The 25,534-nt window shown below is 43.1% G+C and overlaps 1 protein-coding gene across 8 annotated transcripts in view; it reads right to left on the reverse strand.

Moving 5' to 3' along the window:
• The window catches only part of ABLIM3 (actin binding LIM protein family member 3), a 109,646-nt gene that overhangs the window by 63,578 nt on the left and 20,534 nt on the right, over window positions 1–25,534 (reverse strand). For all 8 annotated transcript variants that reach the window (XR_007410330.1, XR_007410329.1, XR_007410328.1 and 5 more), the window contains exon 3: window positions 8,570–8,707. Coding sequence is in view for 1 of the 8 variants with exons in the window: in XM_025435343.3 (XP_025291128.1) it covers window positions 8,570–8,707 (138 nt within the window). In the remaining 7 variants the exon portion in view is untranslated. The remainder of the gene's footprint in view (window positions 1–8,569; window positions 8,708–25,534) is intronic.

A 25,534-nucleotide genomic window follows, 5' to 3' on the forward strand; every position in this document is an offset into this window, starting at 1 on the left:
TCTGAACTGTGAAGAGCTAACAATATATGCCAAGAGATGACCTTATAGAACATACATCATGCGCAATAGGCCACGGGCTGTTGCAGGCAGCAAGTGCTGTGAGTGGGGAGGAAAAGGGAGCAATGTCAGTAGCGGAGGGTTCAGGGGGGCTTCTCAGAGGAGGTGGCACTTAAGTTGGACTCTGAAGGCAGAATGAGCTAAAGAACACAAGCAGGAAGTTGCAAGGGATATTTGTGTGGAGGTGGGACTGGAATAGGGGTGATGTTTTGAGGGAGTGGAGGGCAGTAATACAGAAAAATATTGACAGATCAGTTGGCCCTTAGGAGGGCCTAAGTCCAGCTTAAGAAGTTTAGGCTTTGTGGGATATTGAGAAGCCATGGACGGTTTTTCTCTCAGTTTTTACAAAGCCTCCAAAAATTATTTTGAAACTCTCCAACATATACAAAAGAAGAGAGAAGGTTACAATGATGTCCTATCAGCCAGTTGCAAAAATGACCAATTGCATTGATAGTTTTTGAATTGGCAGGCAACATGATGTCATAGGAATCATGAGATATCCTTGTGGACAATATGAAGATGTTGTAATAGAAGAGTAGGTGGATGTAATTATAGGTGCTTGAACAACTGAATCATGTGCGACTCTCTTCCCCCAAAGAACTTAGAAACGTGGGAAATGAGACTTCCCTCTGAGGGTTAAGTTACAAAATCAACAACTAATGGGAACAGCAGAAAAGTTCCCTCCAAGAGGGTGAATGGCTCTCAGGGTCACCAGTACTGCTGAATGTATTGATCTGGCTAAAGCAAGGGTGGGCAGCCAAGACGGGGCTGGCCAGCAATCAAAGGAAGGCCACTGGGGAGCCCATTCCAACCCTATGACCAGCCTCCTTGTTCTGAGTCTGCATTCACGAAGTGACTGATCATTTCTCTTTCTACATAGACCTTTGGGAGAGAAGCAATTGGTCAGGGCAATGGAGAATTATAACTCGTTTACATTAATAAACGGGCACTCTGATTTTATACCTTGGTTTCCCAAGGACTTGGTTAGCATGAATCAGCTTTCTCAAGCATGATCAATGGTGAACAAACCAGTGAGATGGAATTCCAAGCCTGTAATTGTGGAGACCTGGCCTAGACTGGGTGATGCTACCCTACTAAATACTACCTCCTTTTCATAGGGAAAGTTGTATTGCAAAAGCAGCCAGGTTAAAGATAGGAGGGACTTCCAGGCTCATGGCAGAAATATTTCCCAAATGTTTGTTCACCCTGCAGGCCAGAGGCAGCCTTATAGGGCCAGGATGAGTGAGGAGGAGGGCAGCCCCAGATGTCACAGCATTAGGGGGATAGTGCAAGCCAGTGGGAGATATAGTAGTCTGGGAGGTGGGCCACCTGGGGTCTGGATTTGTCACTGTCACTAACTCTCTGGGTGACAATGAACTTGGTGTCTGTTTACATGTATGTAAAATGAAGAAGGTGGATTAAAAAGTGACGTGAGCTTTTCTTCTGACACTGTGAGTCTGACATCATGAGTCTAGGAGAAGCAGAGCTTCTTTTGGGACTGATCAGGTGCCTAAACACTCTAAACTCAGTACGAGGTTGGGCTGGCTGCCCCTGGAGATCACCCTGCCTGCAGAGAGGCAGGGCATATTGGTGGAGGTATTGGTGGTTGATGGGGGAGGGTTCATCTTCTACCAGGGTTCACGAAAAGTCATCACGTCAAACAATGCCTCAAGAGCCAGCAAGGACAGAGTACAGGCCGTCCTGGGCTGTGCAGGTGGCAGATCAATTGACTTCATGGCTGTGGAATTAGTTAGGTCATGGCCTACGACCTCATTGGAGACAGCTCCTGTTTTTTTCCTTCTTCTCTCTCCTTTGTTTTCCTTTCCAACTCCACCCCCAAAGCCACCTCTCCCAGTGGACAAAACCAGGAGGCCATAAGAAAACTTGGAACAATTGGTTCCTCCATTCCTCCCACCAAGGAGCTGAAGGAGGAAGTTTTTGGTAGAAAGGATATAAAGGTTGATAAGAATCTCAGGGGGGTTCCTGGAAATACAGTGGGGAACACAGGGATAGAAGGCAAGTTGGACAGCATGACAGATGTATTTGAGGCTGAGCAGAGCCCGGCATTCAAACAACAGAAAAGGCCTTGGAGAGGGTCTACAGTATGAAATTGATGTGGAATTAACACAACCAGGACAGGCGTTATTCTGTGAATTAAAAAAAAAAAAAGTCTATTGATGAAAAAAAAAAAAGCAGATCATTTGGTTTGACAGTGGGACAGGATATGAAGCATTAGAACTGCTTTGAGAAAATCAGGAATGAATGTTCACTGTTAATATGATGTCCAGAAGGAGACCTTGCACATAGTCTGTGTTTCAGGGGAAAACAGACTATTCTGTGGGTCACTGGACCTTTGTCCAGGTTTCTATTCCACCACTCAGATGCTGGAAAAGGCTTTGAAAAAGTTACCCCACCTCTCCTGAGCTCAGCTACCTCATCTGTGAAATGAAGGGGCTATGTGGTAACTGAGAACATACCCAGATCTGTGAGTCCATGAGTCTATCATATATATATGATCCTGTTGATTTTCAACTTTTCCAATGAGATGGAGTTTTACAGAATTTCAAAACTAAACGGTTAGTTAGAAGGGCCCCTGAGCATGATCTATTTAACATTTAAACATTAAAATTACGAAATATAGTAGACATACAGAAAATGTAGTAAATATACACGTACAGTTTAAAGAAGAAGAATAAAATACACTCCCAGGTATCCACTCCCAAGTTTATGAACTAGAACATCCCCAATGTCTGGGAAGCTGTTTGCATCTCCCCAAAGCATCCCCTCCCCACGCTGGCCCTAAATGTGTGTTTGTCATTCTCTTGCTTTTCTTTCTACTTTGACCACCTCTGATGTATCCACAAGTAATGCATTGTTCAGTTTTGCCTTTTTTGAACTTTATGTTGATGGAACCCCACTGGACTTATTCTTCTGTGCTTGTTTCATACTCTCAGGATTATGTTTTTGAGATTTGTCCATATCGATGTATATAACTGTATTTTTCATTTTTACTGCTGTGCTGTGTTCCATTGTTTGTATCACAATCGATCTACTCCAGTGTTGAAGGACATTTGAGAAGCTTGCAGTTTTTTTTTTTTTTTTACGGAAATGCTGCTTTGAACATTCTCATATCTGTGATATGAGGTGAAGCCTTGCTGTTTTCCAAATAGTTTTTCCCATTTACATTTGCACCAGCAGTTTCCACTGACCTATGTCATCACTGAAGGCTGATAATATATGTAGTCAACATGGTAAGCTACCAAACGTCATCTTATTATGATTTTATTTAATTAACTTAATTTTTTAAAAAACACTCTTTTCTTGCTTTTTAGAGAGCAGGGCGGGAAGGGTGGGGTACTGACAAAGAGGAAGGGAGAGAAAGAATCTTAAGCAGGCTCCACATCCAGTGCAAACCCAACTTGGGGCTTCATCTCACCACCCGGAGACCATGACCTGAGCCAAAATCAAGAGTGAGATGCTCAACCAACTAAGTCACGCAGGTGCCTCATCTTATTGTGATTTTAATTTTCAGTTACCTGATTATTAATGAAATTGAGAATCTTTTTATATGCTTATGGGCCATTTATGTTTTCAAGGTCCATCCACTGAACGTATGGCTCCATAATATTCCACCACACTTTATTTATCTGTTTATTGGTTGATGGATATTTGAATTGTTTCCAATTTTTAACTTTATGAATAGAACATTCATACATAAGTTTTTGTGTGGGCATATGTTTTTGCTTCTCTTAAGCATGCATCTAATGAATTTGAAATCGTTAGGTCATATGGTAACTCTACATTGAACTCCTAGAGGAACTGCAAGCCTGTTTTCCACAGCAGCTATGCATTTCGCATTCCCACCAGCAATGGATGAGGGTTCCTTCTGTTTTCTCCACGCTCTTGCCAATGCTTGTATTCTCTGTCTTTTTGAATATGGCTGATCTCGTGGGTGTGATATGTGTCTCCTTGTGGTCTGATGTGCATTCTCAGATGGCTAATGATATTGAGCATTTTTCCATGTGTTTATCTGACATTTGTAGAACTTCTTTGGAGAAACCTCTATTCAGATCCTTTGCCCATTTTGAAATTGGATTATTTGTCTTTTTCTTAGTAAGTTGTAAGAATCCCTTATATAGTTTAGATACGAGTTCTTTACTAGACGTACGATTCGCAAATTTCCTCTACCATTCAGTGGGGTTGACATTTTACGTTCTTGATGGTATATTTTGAAGCACAGAGAAGTGTTTAATTTGGATGACATCTAATTCATCTATTTTTCTTCTTCTTTTTAAAAGACTTTATTTATTTGAGACAGAGAGAGAAAGAGAAAGAGAAAGAGCGAGACAGAGAGAGAAAGAGAAAGAGAAAGAGAGAGCAAGAGAAAGAGAGGGGCAGAGAAGAGGTAGAAGGAGACTGCCCACTGAACAGAGAGCCTGACGTGGGGCTCCATCCCAGGACCCTGAGATCATGACCTGAGCCTACAGAGCCATCCAGGTGCCCCCACCTATTTTTCTTCTGTTGTTTGTGCTTTGGGTGTCATAGCTAAGAAGTCTTTGCCTAACTCAAGGTCACAAAGACTTACTCATATTTTCTCCTGAAAGTTTCATAGTTTTAGTTCTTACATGTAGGTTTTTTACTTATTTTGAGCTCATTTTTGTGTAAGGCCACCCTTAATTAATTTTCGTATATTGGTCTTTTACCCTGAAACCCTGATGAACTTATTTGTTATTTCTAATAGTTTTTTAGTGCATTCCTTAGGATTTGCTATAATAAGATCATGTCATGTGCATATAGAAATAAGCTTATTTTTTCTTTTTCAATCTAGATGTCTTTTATTTCATTTTCATGCATAACCAACCCAATATGAACCTGCAGTACAATGCTGAGTGGAGGTAGTGAGAGCAAACATCTTTTTGTTACTTTTGATTTTACAGCAGGCAGGCAGTCTTTCACCATTAAGTACGATGTTAGCTATAGGTTCGTCTCTGTTCTTGAAAGATATTTTTGCTGAACACATAATCCTAAACTTACTTTCAGTACATACAGGTATTATTCCACTGGTCTCTGGCTTCCTTGTTGCGACTAACATATCAGTTGTCAGTCTATTTAGCATTCATAAGCAGATGGTCTATTTTTTCTCTCTGGCTGTTTTTAAGATTGTCTTTTGTCTTTGTGATCTGCAATTTCATTCTGATGATGTATATAGATGGATTTCTTTTATATTTTTTCTACTGGCATTTATTAAGTTTCTGGATCTAAGGATTTGTGTCTTTGAACAGTTCTAGAAAATTCACAGCTGTCATATCTCCAAATATTGTCTTCCCACTCGTGTATTCTATTACATATCTCTAGAACTCTGATTGAATATATGTCAAACCTTTCCAATATTTTCTCCACGTATAAACTTTTATTTTTACCACCTTCTTATATTCCTGGACCATATGCATAGGCCTTTTTCTTGTCTAAATCCTACAGTCCATTAATTATCTCTTCAGGAACATCTAATCTGCTATATAATCCATATGCTGACTTTTAAATTTCAAATATTATGTATTTTTATTTCTAAAGTTTTGTTTCTTTTTTAAATCTGCTGTGCTATTTGTTATAATGTGTTGTTTCTTGCTCATTTTTTATGGCTCTTCTTACCTATTTAAATGTATTGTATGCAGTCATTTTATAACGTCAGAAAATACCAATTTTTTATGAAATCTTTGAAGTTCTGATTCTTCTCTTCATTGTTTCTGTTGACTCTTCCTCCATTATGATTTGTGTGTTTTTGACTGTGAGTTAGACTGTGAGTTACTCATTTTGCTAATAAAGTTACCTGTGTGAATTCTTTGAGGAGTAATGCTGAGTAAAGCTGAGTCCTTCCAAAGAGGAATATTACTTGTTTCTGCCATTTGCCAAATGTGGGATGACTTTCTTTTAAATTCTCTTTCACTTTTTAAAAATTTATGCCAAATATATTCAATAATATAGAATATGAATCCATGTAAAGGGTGGATTATAGGTAGACATTTTGATACAAGTATTATTTTCCTCTACCCAGTGCCAAAGTTACCCAACTTACAAACAAGTTTCATTGCTGTCTCCTCCAGTTTATTTCTCATCCATCCAAACACTGAAAGATTTTAGTAGGGCAAAATCTCAGCTTTACTCAGAGGTCTCCTATTAGATTCCTACTTAGATCAAGCTCTAGCCTCTACTTCCTATGTCTCCATGATCTATACAGCCATTAAGGCAAAATCTCAAGGTCTTCAAGGCTTGGAATAAACTATCAGAATTAAATCTGGCACTGGTAGTCACACAAGGATTTCTGCTTTTATTTTTGCTTTTCACCTCTGCAGATACTTTCATTTCATGTCAGCCCAGTAGTGTATGGTAAAAGAATTGTAAGAAAAATTCACAGAGATATTAACTGTTTCAAATCAGGCTATTTAGGCTAACTAGTCCCTATGACTGGCTCCTGTTGGAAACAAAAATTCTCTCATTTGTTTCACCTCTAAGCAAATCGACATTGAAAAGAGTCAGAAAATTAAATCTATTTTTTCCCTTTAAAATCTCTATGAAAACATATTCTACAACCTCCCTGTGGTTAATTGTCAAAATAACCAGATTTTTCCTTCTCTGCTTTCACACCCTTGAAATCTGCAAATCCTCCCACCAAAGGCAAAGTTTATTTCTCCATGATCTTGAATCTGGGTCAGCCACTTGACTTGTTTTGGCCAATGGGACATTGGTGAGTATGACATAAGCTGAGGCTTGCTTTTTGAAGCTTTTTCTCTTGCTGTACTTGGAACTCTGAGACCTCCATGCAAATGAATCCAAGCCAGGCTGCTAGAGGATGAGAAGCCATATGCAGGCACTCAGCTCAACAGCCTGCCAACCATTGCCAGCTGACCCATCAATATCATCATGATGAGGTGAAAGGAGACAAAGAGAGCCCGCCAGACTAGTAGAACTGCCAACCCAGAGGATCATGAGCTAAATAAAAAATTATTTTAAAGTATTACATTTTTGTGTAAACAAAGGGTAATTAATGTACTTTCTTAAGAACACAATTGCACAGATCTAGCTCAAACCTTCTTAGAACAATTTTATTGCTTTTACCCTTTGCCCTGCCTCAATATCTAGGGACAGAAAAATGTTCACTCGCCAAGACACTTTTGCAGGTCAGCTTACACTAAAGGGGTTTGCCAATTCTCAATATAGAAATTAAATCACATCAATTAAAAGATATCCCATATATGCTTCCATAAAAAAATGTAGGGAATATGAATATGTAATTTATTTGCTCAGTGCAGAGTCTAGTGAGATCCTGAGAAAGAAATCCAGAATTTTTCTCAATGGCAGGGAAAGTCAGTCTTAGACATATGAGACTGAGGTTGGAAGCAGTTACTAAAATGAAAAGATCTGAGGTTTCAATTGACCTTAAATTCAACATACGTTAATCCTGTGAAGTGACTCCTCAGGAGGTCAATTCAACATCAATCATATGAACAGAAATGGTGCCTTTGCTGTATTTGGCAGACCTTGAGAACTGTGGTCTGTTCTGGGCACTATGCTTTAAGGATGATAGCGACAAACCAGAATGGATCAAGGTAGAAGACTCTAAGATGATACAAGTTGGAATCATTTCAGATGAGGCCCAAGGTAAGGACCTGCAATGTAATCTTTTGGGGAGATCTGCAAGTATGTGGATGGCAGCCATGGGGTAAAGGAAACATGAAGTATTCATCAAACTTCATGAGAACGAATCTAGAACCAATAGGTGGAAGGTACTGGTTTGTGGTCAAACAATCCAACCTCAGAATGGCTGCACAGTGGAACAGAAAGCCTGGGCCAGGAGTTCAAGAAATGGCCGCTGGAGAGGCATCCACTCCTGGGGAGGACAGTGTTGCCTGGCTTGGGCCAGAGGGCTCTCCAGGCTCTCAGCTGAGGGCCTCTTTCTTCCTGCTGCTAGTTATCCTGCTTCTTTAGGAACTTGTAGTTTTTAAGAGGTCAGAGGTAACCCAACATCTGTCTGTTTCCAAATTACAGTCCTTAGTGAAGTCCTAATGTACCTCCTCCCTTATTAAGCTTAACCTTTGACGACTGCCACACTGCCATAGAATAGGTGTGCTCAGAGCTGTGCTGAATTTTAGCCAGGACAGCTTGCTCTTTCATTCACTCTCAAGTTGATTTAGAGGCACAAGATAGGAGTCTTTCTAGATGTGTAAGTTAAGCTTGCAGGATTGCTTTTTTTCCTTCTGAGTCAGTACTACCACTCTGAGGTCACCAGGTTCCCTCTCTCCCCCCAAGTCCTGACTCTTCCCTCCCTCTTCACTTCATACTGCCTAAGGGAGAATTCTCATAACAGGTTCAAGGACAGTTTCTTTAGGCCTGTAGAGGTATCTCAACTGCCTGTGATTTTTTTTTTTTTTTTTTTTTGCCTACCCCTGTGGTACATCCTGGGGGTGAAACCAGGGCCTGCAATCTGATAAAGGAGTTGGGAGTCCAGGCCTCCTACCTTGACAGGTGAAGCATCTGATGTGGAAGTGGTTGTTGTGGACACGAACCACTTCCCCTTTGCAGGTGTCTCCACATCGGTAGCACTGGATGACATTGGAGCTGCCTCGGGGATTGTAAGGATTCTGTTGATAAGGAACTGTAGAAAGAAACAAAGAGATCACCATCCAGAAGGACTTTCTTCTTTACAAACTGCTATAAGACATTATCATAATCCTAAGTGGGAGAAAAAGCAGAAAGGGTGGAGGTAGTTAGCCAAGTACCTTCAATACATCACCAGGCCACATATGCCAAGTAAGGCATCATTGAGATGTGAAACCATAAATCTCCTTATGTGGGCAGAGACTTAGGAGTGATCATAACCTCTCGTTGCAAGAATAGAGGTCAAGTTCATGAAAGAAGAAAAGTAAAAAAATGAAGTAAAGTATTTCAAGGTAAATGATCCAGAAATACCATTACTTGGGTGATTTCTGGATCAAAACCAGATCCCAATTTGGTCCTTGCAGTTGACATGGGTCTCAAAGGAATGGGTGGCTGAACCTGCCTCCAAGTGGCCTTTGAGCAAAGCAAGTGACATCCCCTCTCTGAGCCTCTAGTTTTGACATCTATAAAATGAGGTCAATGGTAGCAGGCTTTGTATAACAGAGGCATAAATGGGAGGCATTCTAACTGGAAGGAGCGGGTGAGGGGACTCATCTTAAAGCTGCTTTTGAGTGGCACTTTCCATAACACTGAGAAAATGTTAAAAGTATATAATTAAGAAAAAGATCTGATAGGGATGCCTGGGTGGCTCAGTGGTTGAGTGTCTGCCTTCAGTTCAGGGCATAATCCCAGGGTCCTGGGATCAAGTCCTGAATTGGGCTCCCTGTGGGGCCTGCTTCTCCCTCTGCCTATGTCTCTGCCTATCTCTGTGTGTCTCTCATGAATAAATAAATAAAATATTTAAAAAAATCTGGTAGAGATTATGAAGGGGCTGAAGTCATTGGAGGCTGGGCATTTGACACTACTGTAGAGTTCCCTAGTCTATGGGTCTATTATTGTCTTGCTAAGATTTTCTCATGGCTACTTTTCTAGATCTCCTGTTCCTGACATATACTTAGCTTGACCACTCTAAAATCTGGTCATCTGGAATTTAATAATAATAGGCACCTGCTTAGAATAAGAAAATTCAGGGTTGGAAGGGGTATTGAGAGCTGTCTGGTCCCACCTCATTATGGTATAAGCTACTGAGGTAACTTTGCCAATAAGGAACCAAATCTTTCTTATAGGAAGCCCCTAGGGGGATCAGGAGAGAACGTCAGTTCCTCAATTCCCAAAGTTAAAGCAACAGTCCAAAATCTTTCGCTTGTTAGGAGAAGGCTCACTCTTGTTCTGGCTATAAAGATGACCACCTGATTGGAGGGAAATTGATGTCTACCATTTAGACCTACAGGTTTACTGCCTAAATTTTGAATAAGCATATTAGAAATTAATCTGGAGTCACATGAACCTTGGACTGCAAAGGAACTTAGAGATTACTCGATTCAGGGCTCCCTGACCTAGTGTGGCAGTTGTTAATGGCTGTTCACTGAAATTTGAATCTTTTATTCCAGGCACATGAAAGATGGCACATGGTGTCTTGCTTGGCAATGAAAGGTGAATGGAAAGTGCATGTGTCACTTTCAACTGGAAGTCCTATGAGCCAGTCTGTGATCTGCCATATTGCTTTTTCCATAGCCCACAATCAGTGATACCCCAGATGGTGTACCGGATGCATCAGCCTGGATCCTGGTTGAGTCATGGAGTGCAGCTCCAAGGCTAACCCGGGATGAATATCTATTGTGAAAAAGGAGGAATTTTTGTTTTCATAGCCTTGTCACCACAGCATATTCTGATGCATACACCTGGGATCTAATTTTTAATGAAATATAAAATTTGGTGTTCTGAACATTATCCTACAGCTTTCTTCAGATTTTCCAAGATGGCCTCCATAACTGATCTCAGCTGCCTTTCTCCTTTTAAAGACAAGTAACAGGAAAGCAGGACTTTCAATCATCTTCCACTTACAGCTATCCTGAATCACCAGTGTGCTGTAGGGCAAAAAGCTGGTTACTTAGCCCTGAAAGTGTTGCATCCGACAACTCTGAGGTGGGGGAATAATATCCTTCTCACAATCTTTCTCTCGAGGAGTTCATGCCTCTTACTCAACTTTTTCCTGTCTTAAATTTCAGACAAAATTTAAGTGAGTTAGCTAGTTAATGAAATCATTAATTAACTCACTAAACAGGTTAATACACATAAAGCATTTTGAAGTGTTCCACAAATGCTCACTGGTACCATGATCATCACACCTGCCCCATAGCTCAGAGCAATCCTTCCTCACCCCCAGAATGTCCATAAGCATTCATCCCATCTCCTTTTCTTATTTCTCTGATTCGTGCTTACCATCCCTAAAAATATTTCACTCTCCCCTCTCCTATCAGTTTGTGAGAAAAATGTAGATCCTGTTTATCTTGAGCAGTCTAGTGATCCACGATTGTTGAGAGAAGCAAAACTGTGAGTCTAAAAACCAAGTAACAGCTAACAGGATAATCATCACCAACAGTGATGAGAGGTTTCTGAAGTATCCAAAAGTTCCTCCAGAATCACTGCACACATTTTCATCTCCCTCTTCTAATTTAACCCACTTTCTTCCTCAAGAACCAACTTCCAAGATCAGTAAGATTTTTTTTCTGATTTGATTTTCTGGGGAAATGGATTTGTGATCATGGTCTTTGGTCAAGACTCAGTCTTTGACCCACTCAGATAAAAAGGTATAAAATCCGAGTGAGCAGATAGATTGAGAAAATAGGTTTTCTGGGGGCAGAGTTAGTGATGGGCCCCCCAGCCCTAACTCCGCTGCTTCCCTTAGGATGAGGGTGCTGCTTTGGTGCTGCTGACTGTGGCTGGAAACCCACAAATGTCTGATGTTTGTAAATAATCTTATAAATAGAAATGTAGGCATCCTTCGTGTGAGTTCCTCCAGATTGCTGATGTAAACTGTGATTATAAAAGGGCAGCAGTGTAGCAAGATTTGAGCTTATAGAGGTGTGAAGAACTTTCCTTATCTAGATAGTGACAAAAATTAAAAAAAAAAAAAAAGAAAAAAAAAAAGAAACTCTAGGGGTCAAGGGGAGCTAAGCTGAGATATGCCGTATCTGCTCCTGCCCTAAAAGTCACCTCATTTCCAACAAGATTTTGTATCCTGGGGTAATTAAATCAACAACTTAATCAAACCTTATTCTCTGTGTGTAGGTGTGTATGGAAGGTGCTATTTCTTCCCACAATTTCTAACCACCACCTCCACCAAAACATTAAAATTTTATTGTTGATTTTCTGTTGGTTATTATTTCCACTAATTTTTTTTTATCTCAGAAACTACTACAAACCAGTCACATGCATTATAACATTTGTCCTATGTGCAAATGACTCCTGAATTTCAAATTGACTTGTTCTTGAATTTTGAACTCCCTATCCTTGAGAGCAACATTTTAGAGCAGCCATGAGCCTCAAAGGACATTAGCTCTGCTGACTTGTGAAATAATCTATGAAGCTACCAAGTTTAGACACCTGGATGATGTGATATGGTTCTAAAATGTGTGTAGGGAATCTCTGGCTTCTGTTTAATGTTATTTGTCCAGTAAAGGGCACCTAGGAGAGACATTCCAAGTTCTTAGTCTGTAAGGAGGGCTGTCCAGGAGATTTCTGAGTATAGAAATGTTCTATATTTACACTGTCCAATATAATAATTACTAGCCATATGTGACTGTTGGGCACTTGAAATATGGCTAGTATGACTGAAATACTGAATTTTTAATTTTATTCCATTTTAATTAATATAAATTTGCATTTAAATAGCCACATATGGCTAGTGGTACCATCATTGGACGTTACAACTTTATAGATCCTCAAATGGAACACCAGACGTTGAAAATGGGAGAACAAGAATTTAAGTCTGGTTGAATCCTATTTATATAAAAATAACATGTACAAATTAATTTAGAAATACCACCTCAGACTTAAATTATTCGTTTTCATCTTTTAAGAGTTTTACAGTTGTACTCAAAAGCAGTTTGCAATAGGAACCATTACGCACACATTCACCCATCCTGAATTTGATCCGGAGACCAAAGATTCTGAACATAAAATAAATACTAATTTTTTTAAATCACAATTTTTCAGGCACTGTGAGACTTAACAATCTCATTTTTTCCAAGGATAGAAGCAAAGAAATCAACTGGCAAGGGCTGTTAGTATTCTTTTTTAAGAACGAAAATCAGCTGGACAATGCCTTTGGGATGAAAATTGAAGGGTCTGAAATATATGTGTAGCAGATCTTCAGGTCTGGGGGAAGATATAGCTTAATTCCATGACTAAATTTGCAAGTAAAGCTCTTCCCAAATGTGATAAAAATAATTTAAAAGTGTTGGAGCACAAGGGCAAAGCGGAAGGGGAGGAGTGGCTGGCCTCCTAGTAAGTTACAGGGAGCATGTGAGTCAAAGGAGCAAGAAATAAACTCAGCACCCAATTCCTCCACCCGGCTTTTTCTTCCTCTCTCGGGCTGGCTGTCATTCCTTGTCTCAGGTGTTTCTCATAGACAAGGCTGGGGTACCCTGGCTTCCAGATCCCTCTTTGCTGTGACCTGGCTTTACTGGACACATCCTCCCTCCGCAGTCACTGAGGAGATTGGACAAATGATTTATAACATTCCCTCCAATTAAAAGCTGGTTCTGGCTTGGGGTGTCCTTTTCAGTGCTTCTTCCTCCCTCCCCACTCCCTTCTCTCCATGAACTGGTCTCGCTCTTAAACTAGATGGTGAGGTTACGAGATTAGGGTCTTTTTAAAAGCAGCTAATGGCATGCTTCCTCTCTCACAGACAACATGACCTAAGTTATGTTCTCCTGGATACTGATGGTGCTTGAACAATTTGTCCTTTCCTCTTCTGAGGGTTGCCTGACAGTGTGGGGAAAAAATGTCCCTCCCTTTTTAATGGAGTCATCTTTAAAATTGTCTTTAAGAGGCAGAAGCACCTATGCCATCCTGGGATATAAATTTAAAAAGAGCGACAAACCTGACTTGGAGACAGTACAACAAACTGTGAATAACTGGCTGGAAGTGTAATAACAACAGTGGAGCTTCTGGTTGAAGTCGAAACATCAAGCAGAGAATCAACTAGTTCACAAATGAGCTTGCAACCGCCCCGGGCCCTGGGAAACCGCGGGGTGCGGCAGCTGTCACACGTTGGCTCCTCACAGCTTCATTAGGACCCAAAGTACCCTGAGTGTGTTCACAGGTATTTTCTAAGTTTCGAGGAGGAGACTCGACAGTGGATCCAGTCATTTCATGGGGAGAAAGCAGTCTGCTTGAAAGGTGAGGGTGGGGTCTGCGTAGAAGCATAGTTTATAACACCAGCCTTGAGTTTGGTTTTGGAGTTGAATCAGGGCCTGCAGCCCTGATCCTGTCTCCTGTGGTATGATGACAGTGACATGGGATCCCTGCGTGACGGGCACCAGGTGCAGAGAGGTTCAGGGTGTGGATGCTAGACTTAGGGGGGCTCAGTTTGCACTCTAGCTCTGTTGCCTGCCGGCTGTGTTACCTTAAACAAGTTAAGCGCATGACACCTGTCTCAGTTTGCTCATCTCTAGAATGGGAAGAACTCAGGTCATGTGTGAGTATTAAACTACTTAAATGATATAAAAGTGCTTAAGATACCAGGTGGACTTAAGAAATAGAAGCAGTAGTTAATATCAGAAGGTCTCTGAAGTCATGCACCACCCCCTCCAATTCAACGTAGGAATTCTTTAGGATTGCCCCTGCCATGTGCACCCGAGTTTGGCTCAAACATCATCAAATCCATTTTGGGACCAGTCCAACTTGGGCAAAGGTTTTCTGGTTTTCCCTCCCAGCTGCCTGTCAGGAAGAGAAGCCTGTTCACCACCTCAAAGCCACCTCTTCTTTCTCCCCCCATCTCTGAGCTTTTGTGTATGGGTTTCTGTGGGCTGTAGAGGTGGGTGGCTGACACGCTTTTGATGTATCCTGCAGAAGAATGTGTAAATTAGGTGTTTCCTGTTGTGGGAAACAGAGGCTATGATCTACGTTTTCCTGGGGCGGTGTATTTTGGGCACATCTGCTGTTTCCAGGGGGACGTGTTGGCATTGACAGTTGTGTGTGCATACTTAGAATAGGTGAGTGATTTGTTTTCTGAAAATCTGGTAGGGAGATCATGAGAGCTGCTTTTGGTAATGCCTAAGGGCCATGTATGTGTTATCTCATTGTGTCATTACATCGATGTTTATTGTGTGAATCCCAGGAACCAATCAGAGCTCCCTGAACTAGGAGGTTACCTACCTACTATATGAGATTGCAAGCCTCATTGTGGCAGGGACCACGTGTGTTACGTTGGCCACTGCACCTCAGTGCCAAGCACGTTAAATGCTCGATAAGCGCTTGATGGATAAATAAAAGAATGAATAAAATGAGTCTAATGGTTTCCTTTAGCAAATGAGAAGGCTGAGGCCCAGAGGGAGAGGGTGAGAACTTCGGTTTGCCCATGTCAGTGTCTGAGGGTGTGTGTTTTAGGATAATGGGATGAAAGAGAGCTCAACCTGCAGCAGGCCCACAGGTCACAAAAGGTGGGGGAGAGAGTTCACCAAAGAATATATTTTCATAGATCTGGAGTCATGCTGATACTTAGCATTAGCCCATGTGGGCTGGGGAGTCAGTCTAAGATGCAGAAGCATAAGGAGGGAGCTCAGAATGAAGCCATGCATGAAGAAAGAGCAGGGACAATGCATAAGGAAAGTCCTGGAAGGATAAGAGACAGTTATTTGCAGAGTGGTTACTCTGCCCGGAACTGTGCTCAGCAATGTACATATGCCATCTCACTGAGTTCTGGTTATTCAGGAGGGGGAAATATTCTTATCCCTGTTTTATAGATAGGGAAAGTGAGGCCCAAAGAGCTGAGGTCACTCACCCACAGCCATAGCATTAGTAAATGGCAGAGGTAGGATCTGAACCTAGGCAGTTCTCACCAAGAAGCTCTACTGCCTGCCATGCAAAAGAGCCAAGAGTGGTTCCTTCTGGGGAGGGAGTGGGCTTGGGGGAGTCTACTGGGGGTATCCGATTATTCTCCCCACAGTAATCATCCATCCATTATCCGGCTGATTTATTTTTTTTATTTTTTAAAATTTTTATTTATTTATGATAGTCACAGAGAGAGAGAGAGAGAGAGAGAGAGAGAGGGGCAGAGACACAGGCAGAGGGAGAAGCAGGCTCCATGCACCGGGAGCCTGATGTGGGATTCGATCCTGGGTCTCCAGGATCGCGCCCTGGGCCAAAGGCAGGCGCCAAACCGCTGCGCCACCCAGGGATCCCTATCTGGCTGATTTAAAATACATTCATGTATTTCACAGATTGAAGGATAACGTTTGCAGGGTCCAGACCAGGACACTGGGCACAGTAATCCAGCATCTGTGGCTGTGGATGAAGAGGCCGTGCTGGCTGCCCCCGGGGCCATGGGATGGCCGCCTTGAGCCACTTCCCTGGCACAGGATGGACGGCCTGACAGGTATGCGGGTTGGGCTCCCCGGAGAGTTAGGCTCCGCAGGTGCTGGCAGCTGTCGCAGTGCAGAGGCAGGAGCCCTCTGGGAATCCCCGGGTCCCTGCCCAGATGGCCCGGCCTGGCCACACTTTCCCGTGTCAGCAGGGCAGTAGCGTCAGTAACACAGTCTGTCACCCCCAAGATGAGACTGTAAAACCTTCCCCCCAACAGAAACTCTCCCACGGCCTCTCTCTGCCAGGCTCGTCAGCGTGCTCCATGGTCATGGAGTGCAGCTGGCAACATGGCTTGTGCCACCTTCTTCAGAAATGTGCTGTCAGGACATGTGTCAGAACGGCACGCTCTTGGCCAGACAGACCGCTCTTGCCTGACAGCCAGCTGCCACACTACAGCTACAGCAGACAGGCGCTGCCTGGACCCAGCTGGGCCCTTACATGGCGGGGCCCTGGATGAGGAGGCCCCACCTGCAGCCCACCGCTGGAATGCACCCCTCACTCCAGAGTGAGGGCACCTGCTAAAATGGGAACTGCAGATTTGTTATTGATTTGGTATATTCAGAAAGCTGGTCCAGGTACAATGTCAGAGAATTCACTTTCCACTTATTTTTATGTTAATCTTATGAGTGTAAATTTAAAAAAAGAAAAAGAAAAAGAAAAAAAACCCCATATATTTCTGATTGAATTCAATAAAATGCTTTGATTAAAAAAAAAAAGGCTGCTCACTTCTTTCTGATAGGTCAGTCTGGTTCCTATTTCAAGATAGGCAGAAACTAAGTTGCAGCCAGTCTGCGCCCCCCCATCCTGCTCTTCACTGGGGTTATGTTCGAGGGCACCGCCCAGCGGGGCAGCATGATGGGCCTCTTTCTAAGGACTCAAATAGATCTGTGTTCTCATTTCTTGCCCTGAGATTTTCCTCCCCACCGCTGGGCCAGGGAATCTTCCATTTTTGTTAGCTGGGAGTAAAGGAGGCCTTTCTGCCCTCTCTAATTTACACGTTCTCTAGCATATTTAGCTTTGTGATGGATCCTTCCTGTTCTAAGGGCACAGACTTTGGAAATTCAAAAGCCAGGAAGCGACCTCTTGTCTCTGCCTTCTGCTGCCCATCCTGGCCCTGAGGCCTCCCTCCCTGAATAGAGGGAGAAGGAGCAAGAGGGGAGGCTGAGGGAAATACCAGTTAATATTTCAAGAATACCATCTTGCTGCACTTGGGCACTGGGTTTTAAGACTATGACCTGCAGAGCTGGGGGAGAATGGCTGAGGAATAGTTGAGACCTGTTGCAGAAGAGGAAATCCCTAGGATATCTTGCATTTTTCCCACTTGGGGGTGGCTCCTGTCATTCAACGCCAGGTCTCCTGTCACTGCTGGCGCTGTCCCTCACTATCTTTACCAAGCCCCCAGTCAGGGACTCCGAGAGGCTATAAGAGCTAAGCAATAACAGACATTGGGCAATTACAATGTGCCAGGCCCCTTGCTAAGGGCTTCACACTTAGCATCTCACTGAATTCTTGCAGCCCCAGGAGATAAATACGATAGGATCTCTCTTTTATCTATGGCCAATCTGAGGCACAGAGAAGGTTAATTAACTTGCCTGAAGTCACCCCACATGTAAAGGTTGGAGCTAGTGTTCAGACAGGCACTGAAGACCTAGAAGAGCCTTGACTTTCTCTCCCAGATGGCATTCCCACCCTGGCCTCCTTCTGCCCCATGTATCCTGAGGGAAAGAAGGGGACCTGCCCGAGCATCCCCAGCAGGCAGTATGGGGGTGCCTTGCCCTGGGACCTGGAGGTACCCTTTCCAGTATCTCTACAGCTTATCTGAAAATATATTTGGGTTTCGTCTGAGGCCCTGGAAGCCGCGATGGATGTAGAGTAACTCCAGGAAGCCAGCAATTGTCTTTATGCTCTGAGTGACTCAGTCCCTTGGCCTCTGAGCCAGAGGTTTTAATACTTATACAATGTTTGCTTCCTGACGCTGGTTGGCCATCAGGCTCGGATATACTGTTGAGAAATGCAAGAAACATCAGCTTTCACCCGGGCTCCCCTTGACTTGTGGGTTTTCAGCATTAGAGCAGAAGGCATATAGTAAACATCTAGTCTAGAGGTTTCGTTTTGCTTAGTTTTGTTTCCCTTCTTTCTTTCTTTCCTTTTTTTTTTTTTTTTTTAAGCTTCAAACCCTTCCTTGAAATGATGGAATGGCCTCTAGGCTGTACTGATTCCATCGCAAATCTGCATGGAATGGAAACAAACACAGGGTGACCTGGTGGGCATTCAGGGACATCCCTTAGACCAGGGGGTGCCTGTATTGGATGGGGCTCCCAGATGTGCTTTGTTTGGGCAGCCTGGTGTTTGTTTCTAAATCCTCCCAGATCACTATGGTTCCTACCTCTTCCTTTTTGCCTCACCCTTGGCCAGCTTCTCTCCTGCACTGCCAGGTACTAGAAGGCACAGCTCCTGTGGTTCTTGCCTGGGGCTCACAGAGCTTCTGTGGTTGACCAGCGGGAGGGCCTGACATGCCACCTACTTGTGACTCCCTCTCTCTCCAAGCTGGCCCCTAGGGCCCCTTCTGCTCCATCTCATCCACACTCACACCTTTACAGACACAGCCCTGAGGCTCAGAGAGGGGAGGATCCTCACCATGCTGGCCACACCAGGCAAACAGGGAAATGCTCTTGCTTCAGATCAGGACAGTTTGCCTGAGAGGAGGCCAAAATGAGGTGCAAGTGACATAAGCCAGGGAATTCTCCAAGCTGTCCCAAGCAGCCTCAGTGCTCAGAGGGCAGATTATTCCATAATAGCTCCCCCCAACCCCAGACCTGAGCCATCAGGCCCTCCTTTCCCCAGGCTGAGAGGATGGCTCACCATCTTCCCCGTGTCCCATCTCCTCCTTCCTTCCCTCCTTCTCTGTTTCTTCCCTCCTTCCATCTCTCCCTTCCTTCCTTCCACCTCTGTCCTACCAAGATTTCTGTTAATATCTGGTTCTTCCCTGAGAAGGGGAAGCATTTATTTTGCGTGAGGCCTCAGGCAGAACAGGCCCCATTCCTGGGTCACTGTTTTCCGTCTATAGAGGAAAAGGCTTGCATTCTTGGATCTCTCAGTTTCCTTTCAGATACAATATTCTATGCATATTAAATAAGATTGCAACACATAATGCGCTCAGGGGCCAGGCAGGTAGCCTCGGTGGAAAAGCAATCCAAGGGATCAAACCTCAGAGAGCAGCTCACCCACAGGAGAAGAAGCTACTGAGCCCCAGGGGATTATTGTCCTGCAAAATCATGTTAAGGTCCCTGAAAGGCCTGTCTGTGGGGTGTATTATGCCCGTGGGCCACCAGTTTGGGATCTCTGTATCCAGACAGATAGATGACCACAAAGTCACTTCCAATTACCATTTGAGAAGTCATGTGCTCACCATATGCCTGTAGGATCTGGATGAACAGAATATTCCTAAAATGAGGTCTTGCAAAACCCCAGGCTGGATAAAGGAGCACCATATAAACCTGTCACTCTCAAGGTCTCTGTGACATTACTCAGGGGTAGGCAAAGGTTTGCAAACTTCTTTTGACCATGATCCATGAAATTAATTTTGCAAAATGACCCAGTACACAAATATGTGAAACAAAAATCTCACAAAAAGACTTATTTTTAGTACACATAATATGTGCTGATTTTTTTTATTTATTCCATTCCAATACTTCATGCCATTTCATTAAAAAATGTTCTTTGCAACCCAGTAATATGTATAAGATCAGAAGTGAAAAGAATGGTAAAAATTATTCTAGGTTTGCAGTGTCCCATATAGTAATCATTCTTTATATGTGGCTATTTAAATTAAAATTAAGTAAAATTAAAACTGCCGTTTCTTAGTCATGCTAGCCACGTTTTAAGTATTCAGTGGATACAAGTGGCAATTGTATCGAATAGCACAGAAATAGAACATTTTCACTAGTGCAGAAAGTCCTATTAGACATCCTTACCTACAACAAGCCTCAAAGTGTTGCCAATGAGGAGACCAAGGCCCAAGGCCCTTCAGAGAGCAGTATTTGAAATTGTGGATGTATGGGTTGGGGACAAATGGATGTAGCCTCAAACACGTCTGCCATGTCACAAGTGGAATTAGGATGAAGGGTGCACATTTATCCTCACTACAGGACCCACAACTCAAAGGCCACATCCTGTAGTCCACATCCAAGGTGGTGGATGTGAACCTTAGCCCTCCCAGAAAACCAAGCAAATTTTCATTGCTATCCATGAAATTTTTTTTTTTTAATCCATGAAATTTTTGAAGTAGCTTTTGTGACCTGGAAAGAGAACAGGCTGTGGGACCTGTCAAATCTGGGTTCAAATCCAGACTTGGATCGCAGGCTGTATGAGATTAAGCCAAGGGCCATGTCACTGAGCCTTAGCTTCCCGCTCTGTAAAATGAGGATAATAAGTTTGCCTTTCAGAATTTTTGAATGGAGCATAAGTGGTGTATATATAGTGCTTTCTTCATGGAAGTGCTTTTTGTCCCATCCTCTGGTATATTGCAAGTGCTAAGCCGAAGCCTTCTGTAATGATCATGATAATGGTAGCAGCAGTAATGATAACAAAATGAAGGTAAATATTATGGAGATATAAATCTAAAGTAAATACATCTCCCATTCCAAAGGAAATTCCAGAATGAATAGGGAAGATATATTTTTTTAATTGCATCTTTAAAGCTACATCCAGTCCCTGGGCTAGTAAGCACTCAACTCATACTTGCCAAATGAATGAATAATGAAAACACATCCCTAAATGCTACAGCCTCAGGTAGAGTTTGGTAAGAAAATCAGAGAGGTCCAAAAATGGAGTGCTAACATTTTAATGAGTTCTTTCTTTCTTTTCCCTAAAGATTTTTTTATTTATTAGAGAGAGAGAGAATGTCAGTTGGGGGAGAGGCTGAAGGAGAACAGAGAATCCTCAAGCAGACTCCCTACTGAGCACAGCACCCAAGGCAGGGCTTTGCCCAATGTGGGGCTCTATCCTAAGACCCTGAGATCATGATCTGAGCAGAAATCAAGAATCCCCATCTCAACCAACTGAGACACCCACATGCTCCATGAATTATTTCTGAAGGAAAAGGGGAGAGAGAAAGAACACAACTGGAGGTGGCACCATTTTGTATTTGATAGTAGATTGTTGACACATGGTACCTGGGACAAAGAAGTCAAGACATGATGAGTAACCAAGAAAGGGGCAGAATAAAAAGACTAACAGACAATTGGGAGAAAAGATGAATAATACACTTCCCTTTGAGATAAAAGATTTTATAAAACGAAAGATCCCCCTCCCCCCTGAAAATCAACAGGCAAGAGTTGCTTTTTTTGTCTTCAGGAAATAAACCATTGTTCGAGGTTGAAAACTGAACCTATTTAGTCTGGGGGATGAGGGGGAAATGTTTACTTTCTGTGTGTATCAGCAAGTAGTTCTCAATTACCATTTGGCCCATGTAGAATGCCCTGCAAATAGCTTTTTCCATCCGTAAATGTAGTGGACATCTGTTGTTTTGCCGGCTCAGCATCTGCTCAGCTTCTTCTGGCACACACAACCTCTTTTTCCTGTGGGGAACCCGCTTGGTGGAGTTCGGGTGGGCTGACCCTCTTTCAACACAGGGTCGGCAAGTACCCTGAGCCTGGCCAATCAGAGGACCCCAATTCTCTGCCTGATTGGCAGGCTTGTGACCATGTCGTCTCTGGGGTTTTTCTACAGGAGCTCTTGGAGGAGCCATCTGGGTGGCCAAAGTGGGAGGAGGTAGTCTGGGGCCCCTGCTGCCATCTCGCCCCCAACGTTGGGAGAGACTGACTACTAGAGATAAGAGGACGAACAGGTTCCTGAATCCATCACTTGAGTCTGTGGATCCAGATGGGCCTGAAGCCACCATCACTTCTGAACTTCCCCATTATGTGAACCAATATAGCAGAGTCCCTTTCTAAAAATATATATATGTTTGAGTTGCAGTTTTGTCACTTGTAGTCGACCACTTTATGTCTTAATTAATCACAGTTTTCCCTCTAAATAGTAATCTGCTATCAATTTAAGTTAAACACAGTCCAGGACCATTTCATGCTGGACCTCACGGATCCAACAGGACTCACAGCCTCTCGCTGAGGACTCAAGGATGGATGAGGTGGACGTGGCCCCTGTCTTCATGTGACTCCAAGAGAGGAAGAGGAGTCTGTAGCAGACACTACTGCTGCCAGCTTAACAGTCATTCATCTCTTCATCTGCTACAAGAACCCCTGTCTCCTGGAGCAAACCTACTTTTGTTGGTTCTCCCCTGAACAGCCATGTCTTTTGGTCTTTACATGGGGAGGGAATCTTGATTGATGAAACTGATTCTAATAAACTTATTCCTGTGCCAACTGACGGATTTAGGCAAAGGGGTGTGATAGACTCTTGGCCAGTGAGATCCAGGGGATGTCAGATGGAAGAGGAAGGTTTTCTTTGCTTTTCCCAGCCTCTGGAGGTTTCTGTCCACCGTGGATGCTGGAAAGGCACCTCTGCTGCCCACGATGGATTCTGAGGGGGAGCCACCTGAGTTGTAAAGAATCTGGGTGCTTGAAGATGATGCTGAGCCTCTAACTCAACCTGCCTTGGATCTGCCCCTCTGACTTTTCTAGCCTATGAAATAGACGTGGCTAGATTCTTCAAGCTACTTTTAGTTGGGGACTGTCACTTGTTGCTGCAGGCATTTTGTGAAACCAAAGGTGCTATGCTCTGGAACATCCAAGCAGTCAGAGAACGTTTGTGGAGAGGAAAGTTAGGTGAGCAGAGGTGGGGTAAGACAAGGGGGTGGCATAGTGGAAATCAGTGGTAGAAGTGAAGTGGGAACAAATTTCTTCATGGTGGTGTGGTGCTTTTTGTTGTATGAGTATTTCTCAAAGTGGTCAGCTACCCCTCTGCTTCAGAATCACCTGGAGAGGGATCATGGGTTGTCAAAATGCAGATTCCTGAGCTTTACCCCAGACCTACTGAAGCAGACTTTAAATTTTAGACAAGCTCCTCTGGAGTCTTTTGTTCACTAAAGGCGGAGAACCCTTGGGTTAGTGACTAGAAGACTCACACGCTCTCTGGCACTTAGATGAGAATTTTAGAAATCTTGATAACTGATACTAGTGCATATCAAAAGTGTTGTCACAGATGACTTTATGCCAATATCCCTCTGAGCATTACAAAGTATATTTTCCCCAATGTGTTTGCCAATCTTCACAAATGTTTAAGTCATCTGGCAATGAAATAATGTCCTAATACAAGTAGATTAAACACCCATTTAATTTACTCAGCGTCTTTCTTTTCTAAAGTTGTCATTTCTTCTAAGAAGAGCTGTTTCTGTTTCTGTTATTAGAGCCACCCCCCATCAGGCAGAGATGAACAGTGGTGGCTGCGTGGGCAGAGACATAAGCAAAGGGGCTCCCTCTCTCCCCAGTGTGTTCTGAGGAATGTACTTCAAGGTCTCAGAGCCAGCTTATGATGGTGTCATTTGTCCCTGAAACCAGAGTCAGTTCTTCAACACGATGAACTCTGAAATTTGTGGGTTTGTTGAAACTCTCATGGCCTATCCATTATCAAGGCATACAGATGGATCCCTCACCAAGCTCCCCAGTTCAGCCCTTTCTCTCCATCTCTACCAGCCCAGTCCCAGCCACAAGCATCTCTCACCTAAATGACCTCAGTGACCTTCCTACCACACATCTTTTCTAGATCTCAAGGAGGGGCAATTCCCTGATCCCTCTGGCCCTACCCACTGGAGGTCATTTCAGTGTCTTGACATCTCATCTCATATTTTTGTATTCAATAGCACAGTCAGGACTAGAACTCAGGACTTCTGATGCCGAGTCTCATGTTCATGCTACCATTCCAGAATCCACTGCAACAGAAAAATGATCTGAACTTAGGAGAATGGATTGGGTGGAATGGAATGGAAATGGGCAGTGCAGGTAGGAGAGTCAAGCCGACTGCATGAGCCGGGAGAGAGCTCAGCAACAGGAGGTGCAGTCAACCTGACCAGAGCAGCATACACAGAGAACATAGTCCATTTGGATCTCCAGAGCAGCTACTCAAGGGTCAGGAGCCAACAGATTCATGCTTAACTTAAGTTAATCTCAACTGGGTTTTTGACACTTGCAATCTAAGAGTTCTTATAAATGCAGTCTTAAGGGGGGATTAAAATTTTGCACCATTGTAGCACAAAAGCTGCCATAGACATTAGGTAAATGAATGGGCATGGCTGTGTTCTAATAATACTTTATCTACAAAGATAGGCAGTGTGCCAGAAATGGCCTTTGAGCCATAGGTTGCCCACCCTGCTATAGCATCATCCAGTGGGCCAGCAGAAGTGTGTGTGTCTATGCTCGGTGTCCTGATGCCACCCATCTCTCAAGGCCAGCTCAGAGGCTTGGAGTATTAGAGACAGCTGGATATTAGACCAGATGATTTTAAATATCCCTACCCACTCTGAGATTCAAGGATGCTTTGGCCTGATTTTACCTCAAGGATATAGAGGTAGAACTCCACCTCCATTCAAGCTATGTTTGGAATGGAAATTATCCTCCAACAAAATGCCTCCAATTGTAATTGCCAGTTCTATAACTGAGCATATGTTGGTAGAAGCTTCAATTCATAGTGAGCCAGTTAAAATGCAAGGAAGGGACAGCTAGCAGATCTTCTGAGTTAGAGTCCAGGCTGTTAATTACTTTTGTAAAAGAAATACATAAACATGCAGATGGCAATTGTAGTAAATATGATCATCTACATATAAATATAAAAATCCAACCCACTCCTCAAGGCCTATCTCGTATGCAACATACTTTTAGAAATATTTTCAGATTCTCCCCTCACTCTCTTCTAAATATGAGCTCTCCTTTAAAAACTCATGGCATGTACTTTTTATGACTAAGCAGTGGTTTTCAAACTTGAGCCTGCATCAGAATCCCTAAATATCTTGAGAAAACAGATTGCTGGGCCCCATCCTCAGGGTTTTCTATTGAATAGGTCTGGGGTGGGAGCTGAGAATTTGTATTTTTTTTTAAAGATTTTATTTATTTATTCATGAGAGACAGAGAGAGAGATTGAGGCAGAGACACAGGCAGAGGGAGAAGCAGGCTCCATGCAGGGAGCCCGATGTGGGACTCGATCCCGGAACTCCAGGATCACATCTTGGGCTGAAGGCGGTGCTAAACCACTGAGCCCCCTGGGCTGCCCAGAATTTGTATTTCTAACAAGTTTCTGGGTAATGCTCCTGCCCCTGGTATGGAGAAAGACACTCACCTAGACCATCTTCTACCCTATAATAGTGTCACTTTTGCACTTACTTTATTTCCCCTAACAGATTTTAAATTACTCAAGGTGAAATGCTACAGGCTGGGGGATTCTT

The sequence above is a fragment of the Canis lupus genome, chromosome 4 (genome assembly GCF_003254725.2).
Source record: "Canis lupus dingo isolate Sandy chromosome 4, ASM325472v2, whole genome shotgun sequence".
In the NCBI taxonomy this organism is placed as follows: domain Eukaryota; kingdom Metazoa; phylum Chordata; class Mammalia; order Carnivora; family Canidae; genus Canis; species Canis lupus.